Source organism: Schistocerca gregaria, chromosome 9, assembly GCF_023897955.1.
Source record: "Schistocerca gregaria isolate iqSchGreg1 chromosome 9, iqSchGreg1.2, whole genome shotgun sequence".
Classification (NCBI taxonomy): Eukaryota; Metazoa; Arthropoda; class Insecta; order Orthoptera; family Acrididae; genus Schistocerca; species Schistocerca gregaria.
Genome location: NC_064928.1, coordinates 176,294,525 through 176,303,310, shown reverse-complemented (window position 1 = coordinate 176,303,310; position 8,786 = coordinate 176,294,525). Strand labels below are relative to the sequence as shown.

The 8,786-nt window shown below is 36.5% G+C and overlaps 1 protein-coding gene across 1 annotated transcript in view; it reads right to left on the bottom strand.

Annotated features, from left to right (window-relative positions):
• Positions 1-5,338: 5,338 nt before the first annotated feature.
• Positions 5,339-8,786, bottom strand: part of LOC126291582 (sortilin-related receptor-like) — a 177,820-nt gene continuing 174,372 nt past the window's right edge. Inside the window, 1 exon segment of the mRNA XM_049985115.1 lies at positions 5,339-6,583. Coding sequence (XP_049841072.1) covers positions 6,522-6,583 — 62 coding nt within the window. The 3' untranslated portion in view covers positions 5,339-6,521.

Below are 8,786 nucleotides of genomic sequence, written 5' to 3'. Positions count from 1 at the left end.
GTTTAACAACTCAGTTTGGCTTTCACATAGGCAGTATCATAAAATTATTGAGTATGTACCACAAGATTCAGTGCTGATCTGTCTGGGGCAGTGGACTCCTTTTAAAAAACTAATATCCATTGATGAAAAGGATATTATTGATAAAGGGCCCAATCACATATATAGCAGACACAGCCATGAGAATAAAAGAGAGGCTTACAGTCTGTTCACAGCTGACAGGTTAAACTTTAATCTTGCAAAAACTTGTGTTATAAAACTACATACAAATAAGAATGAGTTGCAGGCACCAGAAGTATAGATCAATGGACATGTACACACGGAGGCTCTGTGTGTGAAGTTTCTGGGCATCCAGATGAAGAATTAACTATGGTGGTAGCAGCAGGTGGATACATTGACTGAAAAACTCAGTTCTGCCTCATCAGCACTCAGAAATTTCTCTAACTCTGTTAACCATTATTACGAAAAGAATAGACTGCTACTCACGATAAATATGACGCGTTGCAGGAAAGGCACAATGAAAAAACTGTTACACTTCGGCTTTCAGCAAAAAGCCTCTTCTGACAAGAAAACACACACACATTCACACAAGCAACCACACTTCATGCACACACGACAGCTACATCTGGCCGAAGTGGCTGGTGATACTAGTCGTGTGCATGAGGTGTGCTTTTTTGTGTGAATGTGTGTATTTTATTATCTGAAGCAGGCTTTGCCATGAAAAAGTGAACAGAGATATTGTATAAGAATCTTATGTAAAATTAAATGTTTAAATATTACTACAAAACTTGCCCCAATGATGCAAAATTAAACCAATGTCAACAGTTTCGGACCTCAGCATGATTCAATGATCAGGTTCTTTGAGATTCCCGTTTTTACAAAATTTTAATTAGATTCATTTCGTTATAAAAACATTTGTTTTAAGTTTTCATGAAACTTTTTCTTTCATTTTTTGAATTATTCCACTTTTTCAACATCTTAAAAGCACATAACATTAAAATTAGAAATTTCTACCCCTGGAATTAAGTTTCTCATAAAAACATATGGTAGAATTTTTCATGAAGACACCTCCTTCACTTTTTGAAGAAGGTGGAAACCAATTTTCATCACAAAATCTGCAAAATATGTTAGATAATTTACCATAGTAAATAAGACAAATCTAAAATGACAGCACTGTATTTGAGGTAAGTAGTAATGAAACTGTAGTAAGTTACACTATGACACTGTCATTTAACAAAAGATATAGAAATTATAAAGAAACTGTTCAGAGGCCACTATCTATGCTTGGTTCTGTTTATAAATGTTGAAGGTTAGAGTTTAAAAGTCATTGGGCTGAGAATTTTATACAATATAAATAGAGTACAGGCGTTCAAGAGAAACTGGGATCATTGTATGGCTTCAACCAACAACAATCTAAATAATTTTTTAACCAAAAAGGGTGCTGGGTGAACACAGCTGCTGACACTGGAAGAAACTTAGAAGAGAGTGTTTCATTTGCTGTCCACACCGTGATTAAGTAAAGATCAAGGTGTTTGCACTTTGGACATTATTCCTCACCATCAACCATATGGAATGTTTTACTCTCTGCTACAGAATGTGCTGCGATTCTGTCCGTGTCTGTTTAATCCTCGGGTGGAGGTATGATGACTGACTTGACTGTTTTTACCATTGAATGATGTATTGCGTGTATCTTGTGAAACTGTGTAAAAGTGTACCTAACTGGATTAATGATTTACAGGCAAACCTGTGTTTCATTTTCAATGTTCTGTTTCATGTGCCATCTGCTGTATTGAAGAAAATCTAATGGCAATGTCTCAGATTATTCTCCAACTTTAAGGCAAACAATTAACTTTATGAAATGAGGAACAAAGAGTAGAAATTGTCTGTGAACTTCTTGATGTGATTAGTACCTTAAAACAAGCTTTCATGATGTTAGAAGCTAGTAAGTACTTGTGCGTGTGAATTTTTGTCAAAATATACTGCTGAGTTAAACAGTAGACATTTATTTATTCCCATGGTTCCTCACTCCTGTGAATTGCTCTTAGAGAGTCAGAACATTTCATTTCAGTTTTGGCAAGATGAGAGGTCGACCCATGGACTGAAGACTGAATCGTATGTTCTCACTTTCTGGCTGTTCGCACAAATAGTTTTCTGGCACCTGTACAAGGATGTGGTATCCAAAAATCACACAACACTATCACACATTTCAACTTGTAAAACTAAAATAAAACAAACCCAAAACTGATATTGAGCAAGGAATTCAAAATCCCAAAACATTCAACAACACTGCATAACGAGAACACAGTCATTTATATAATTTATCAAAATGTTTGGACTCTGGAATTTAAATTCCACATAACTCCTAGTTTTATATTGTGATACACATCCTGACAGAATGTAGATAATTCAGGAACTGAGCAGTAGATGCTCATAGAGAGAGACTTTGACAATATGCAAGCAGCTAAGAGTGGTCAGTGCAGTTATATAAGTGCTTTGTTTGAAGCAACTGAGTGGTAGAAGAGCAGCAGTATTAGCTTTTTTCAAAGTAGCTGCATTTAACCTAATGTATGCATATAAAGTAATTGCCTTAATTATCAATGTGAGTAGATTAGAATTAATAATGACTTGGTGCTAATATTCTTTACAGAAGCGCATAGTGTAGCAACTACATACCATTTTTTTTAATAATTTTTTTCCGCCTTCAGGACTTTATCTAACAGCTTTTATGGACTCAATTGATATCAAAAGTTTTCATGTGTTCATAAAAGCTTCAGCAAAAAGAACCACACCTACCATAAAGTGACACGATTCGATTATTTATATGTAAATGATATCTTACTTAAATTTCAATAACAATGGCTGCACAGAACACTGAAACTAGAGTGATGCAGCTATGGTCAGAACATTATGTAAAGAAAACTAAGAGCTGCTAGGGAGTGGCTGGAAATGAATAGAGCACCCAGGATGCAGAAAATGGTTGGCTTCTCAAATATTCTAGAAGGATGAGTGAGAAATGCTCAGAACAACGCAATGATGGGGGAAGTCCCCATAAGTGGTCTACAGACCACATGAAAGCATCAATGAAATCTCAATTTATTAACCCTTCATGTTACATAACATTTTGTCAACTACAAACTAAATCAGTAAGTGCAGAAAAAGGCCTCATGTGATAAACACCACTTAAATAGTAAACATCTAATCACCAGCATATAACTTTGAGACTGATGCAAGTAATTAATCTTGGGGAGGCACAAATGCTGTGGGAGGGTAAGGGCTGTTAATGCTTTACCTGGCACTGTCGGGGATGCATTAGCGAATTTGCATAGTGGATGGACACAAGTAGTGACGCACAGTAAAGCAGTTAATTTCAGTACTAACAATGCAATTCAACAACGTCTAACACAGAGCAGACACTACTCTACATGGTAGTGCATTTCTGTCTTCAGTTTTGAAAGTTTGATAGTCCTGGATATATTTACAATTCCATTACTTTCATGTACTCTCTGGATAATGTTTCCATCTTTATTTCTTAACGAGTATGAGTAGCGTTCAGTAAGTAGTGCAACACATTTTTTTCTGAAAGTAAGATGGTTTTGTTCAGTATTCCAATACATCACATTACTCCCCACTCTTTTAGGTACAAAACTCCATTTCTCAACACAATCTCCATTCAGCATGACAGTCTTAATGCCAGCTTACTGGGAAGGCCTGTATGCCCTCATGGTACCAATCTACAGGTCATCTTCGGAGCCAATGTCTTATTGCTTCAATAACCCATGTAATGCTTCCCATGCAGTGCACTTTTCATTGGGCCAAACAAATGGAATTCGAAATGTGAGAGATCCGGCTGAATGTGGATGAGGGAGAACTTTCCAATGAAGTTCTGTGAGGTACTCTCAGATATGCAGACTTGTTTGAGAACTTGTCATGGAGAAGAAGTTTGTTTGCATGTTTGTGGTGGTTAATACATTGAAGCCGTTTCTTCAATTTCCTGAGGGTAGCACAATAAGCTTCGAAGTTGATTGTTGCACCATGGAGGAGGACAATATACCTATTCAGAGTCACAGAAGGCTGTCGTCATTACTTTACCGGCTGAGGGGTGAGGCTTTGAACTTTTTCCTTCAGAGGAGAGGTGGTGCAGAGCCATTCTGTGGATTGCCATTTTGTTTCCAGTGCGAATGATGAACATGCATTACATTGCCTGTGACGATGTTCGACAAAAAAGTGTCCTGATCAGCCTCATAATGAGCAAGCAATTCTGCACAATGATCCTTCGTTGTTCTTGATGGCGAGGAACTTAGCATGCATACACCTTTGAGTACCCCAACTTATTTTTCGAAAGTAGTACATCTGAACTAGAATTAATGTTTGAATATTAAGTGTTGTTGGCATATTCACAAATGTGAAGTAATAACAAGATCGTGCACGAAAATTATTGTTAACAATTGAGCTTTCCCTTTCTTGCGATTATTACTGCTAAAGAAAAAAAATGTAGTGCTGATTAACATAACTGTGAATGTTTTGTTATGTTATTTTTAATTTTTCACGCACCTATTAATTAACATATAAATTTGCCGAACAATACTAATTACATGGAGCTCGTAATTATTGGAATCTTGAAATATGTGACAAAAGTTTACTGCAATACTTCATTAAATTTTGTGGCAGTAACACAAATAACACAGGAAGCTGTGGCTTATAAATTTTTCTGGATAGTTTGTGAAATGAGTTTATTATTGGTTATTTTTGCATGCACTATAATGAGTACATCTCAGGCAGTTTTTGAACATGATTTTGATTGAATGAAGGGGGATTTTGTTTTGTTCTTCTGTGCTATCATTATCTACTGACTGTGTAAATATTAGTTCATCCATGTAGTGTTGCTTTTCAGTATTGCATACTTCAATCGATTTTTTTTTAATCACCAAATGCCACGTTTTCTGTTACAAGTGTTGTGATTGGTGACAGTTGTTAGCAGCCTTTATCATCTACTGCATGTTGTCTACCACAGTTGGCTCTGGTGTCTGCCATTTTCACCAGACTGAGGTACTCACAGTAAACCATTAGCATGCTGCCATGTGAAAATCCCAGTGCCTTCTTCATGAGCTCTAGAGATGGAGTGGCCTGTGTGTGAGACATGAGATCAAATGTGCTGATAGTATACATATTAGCTGCACTGTGAAGGGCTTCCATGTTAACAGCCGACACGAGGCCTGGAAACAGCCACACAACTTTTCAAACTGTTCCATCTGCTGCAGCGATGAGCGTTTCTTGTCTCCAATACAGCAGCTAAGACTGGTGGTTTACTAAAGCTATTAAATTTATTGCAAACAACACAGCATTCCAATTTGTATGTTTTATTGATTTTCATACATTTTAACACAACAAATGTAAGTCTTCTGGGTGAAATATTTACAAATCTACAAACTTAAAACAAAAGTGAAAGTGTCAAACATCAAGACAACTGACAGAGTTTCTTTGGTTATAACATAAGATCAATGTAAGTGAAGTCACAACCCTTTCATTTTTTTTAGTGGAACTGTAATGCCACAATACATCAAGTTTTAGATTTCAGCACAAAGCATTTTGGGAATAAGAAATGTAGACACACAGCAAATTTAGGAATCTGATACTTGGCTGTAGTGCAGATTATATAAACACTTGCAAACACTTAGAAGTGGCTCCCTTACAAAGCCAGTTGCTGGACTACTTACACAACATACATTAACAGCATTGCAATTGGATGACAAAAAAAATTAAAAACTTGTGACTGCACTGGCTCTAGAAATAGCATCACACAACAGTAATATGAATCTGTCTTGATACACACTCTCGTCTTCAGCATCAAAGCAGGCAGTAAGCCCACAGAAGTACATTCTGTCTCCAAAAGAAACACACACACACACACACACACACACACACACACACACACACACACACACACAATAGTATGTTCTCAAAATAAAAAAAGGTATACTGAAGATCACTTACAATTAGAAAGTCAATACTGTATCAGTTACTAGGGTTAATCAAGAATGGGCAAAATTCTGGACAACAGTCTTCCACATGCAAAGCATTTGCTCACACAACTAAAAAGCTAAATTTTTCTTACAAGTAAACAGAAACATTCATCACTGTATAATAGCAACAAACAGTGGGTTCCCACACACACTGACCATCTCAACAACATCTGCCCTCCGCCCTCCCACCTTCAATTGTAAAACAATATGTAGTCTCATTTTGTATACAAAATCACAGAAAGTATAAAGAGGAACCAGAAAGAAAACAGACATTATGTACTAATTAAAAAGATATTTGCACCTGACATTCCCAGACAACATAACTGCATTGTCATTTAGCATAAAACTCTTCCCTCCAGCGCAGTACAAAGTTAATAAGAGCATATTTCAGTCGCATATGCATTTACAACATTTATAGACATTTTGTATATTATTACATTTAAAACATTCTTTCAGACAGAAATCTAATGATGATTCTGCAACTTTCTGACTGCTGTCACCAATTCAGGCAATCACGAGGGGCTCATCATCTGAAAATCCTCTTATTGCGGGAGAATCATCCTCATCTGGAAAGAACAATTTTTATAATCAATAACAGTTTGCACTATTGCAAGTGGAATCGAGAAACAGGGTAACATTTCTACCTTTCTTGTGCAGTGGAATATTACAATTTGTTGTATTTAATTAATTTTATTTCATACGTAAAGTATTTCCTGTATATAACTGAGAAACCAAAACAGTAAAATTTATTTTCAGCGTGTACATAAAAAAAGTCTATAGATTAAGTAGTGTGACAGTAATCCTGGTCCGTTTGTGATAAATTTGACAGAAATTTGATTCCCTGCCTCCTTTTTCTTTTATTCAAGCATATTACTTTCCAGCCATATAATGAGTAGCAACATTCCTTTACTTGTAATATATCTGATGCTAGAAGGGAGAGGAGCATTCACCCCCCCCCCCCCCCCCCCAATTGAATTATACAAAATGCATCAGTTCTTAAGAGCCCCAGGTAAACAGCCTCTAAAATGTACAGGGAGGAGAGGGGTGTCGCAACTCTGCCATGTATTGAAGACAGTACATGAAAACAAGGTTATGAGCTTTTACTTGTGGACTTGATACTATTTCTATAACTGCCTTTGATGAAACATTGTAGATAGCTTGAGGGAAACAGAACCGGTGCCCATTATAGGAAGAAACACAGGTCACACCTCTATAGAAGAAGGGAAGCAAAAGTGATCTTTGACATCCACCTGTTGTAAAAATTTTCAAACATATTCTGATCTAAGACAGCACAGTATCACTATCAGAATCTCTACACCAACATGAGCAGATTTCGAAAATATCGGTCATATGAAACCCATATCAGGTTATTCTCACATAATGTCCTGAAAGTCATGGATCAACTAAATTCCTGAAATGCACCTGACTCAGTATCAACACTTATTAGTGAAAGTATGAACATGTGGAGGTTCAAGAAATTTTTGACTATACTGAGGCCTTCTTGGTAAGGACGATACAGCATTTTGTCTTAGTTGGAGAGTCATTGACAGATGATGAATTAACCTCAGGCACATTCCAAGGAAATATGGACTCCTGCTGTTATCTATAATGAAGTACTGGCCAAAAAACACTGCACAAACATTTAATCCAATTTTAATAAAACTTCAAGTTAAATACTTTAATAAATTCAGTTCATTCTTGTTTCAAGAAGAACTATAAAAAATAATATTTTAGTCTTCAGTCCACAATTAGCAGTTAACAACAGCAATAACTGTGCACAAAGTACAACGTAATAACACATCACCATACACTGAGGATTACTAACAGAGACCCAGAGTGGCCTTTTTATTTTTTGTAGTGACACTAACAAAACACATGACATGAATTAATGGTAACCATCAACATTAATTGCAGCAATTATCTTTATTAATAGTCATAACAGTTATCTACCATTACATTCGAACACACAAAAACAATGAACTACTTTTACAGATCGTCAGAATCTCTTAATCAAACATCTTTCTATTCAGTCAAGTCATGCCTAGTCAACAACTGCTAACACAGGTGTTGGAGCATGAGTGCATGCTACTAGTGAGTTTAGAACATGCAGTGAACAAATTTTTAAAGATGGGAAATGTAGATTAGGTTGACTTATACAATCATTTTACAAGCATAGTAATCTTACATAGTTGGTATTCCTGAGATGTGACTGAGTCTTGCCTATATATGATTAATATATCACCTACATCTGACATACAGGGGGCATTAAGCTCATTTCCAGTATTGCTGAGTTGCTATTCCAATATCGAAGACCCTTGGCAATAATGGCGCAACAACAATGGGTTGAGGCACGAGTTGGAATTTGTATTGGTGACTGAGATGTATACAGGTCATCCGTGCAGCTGTGGTATCAGTAGAGCCCAGTAAGCAGGAGACCCGGGTTTGAATCCCAGCACTGGTACAAATATTAATTTGTTGCTTTGGTCTACATCAGTGCCATACATTTACAAACAATTATCATATATTATTATGTCATTTACAGTGACTGAAGATCATTCAGACTGCTCTGACCAATAAAATTTTGGGGCTGTGACCCTAACTAATTTTGCTGTTCTCTCAATAATTCAGATACATGTAGCTAGTGCATCTTCCACAAAAACCTACAGACCAATATAATGTGCTTGTGGTCATTAATACTGAGAGCTGAAGAGAAGACACTCAGGTAACAATATCTCTCTCTCTCTCTCTCTCTCTCTCTCTCTCTCTCTC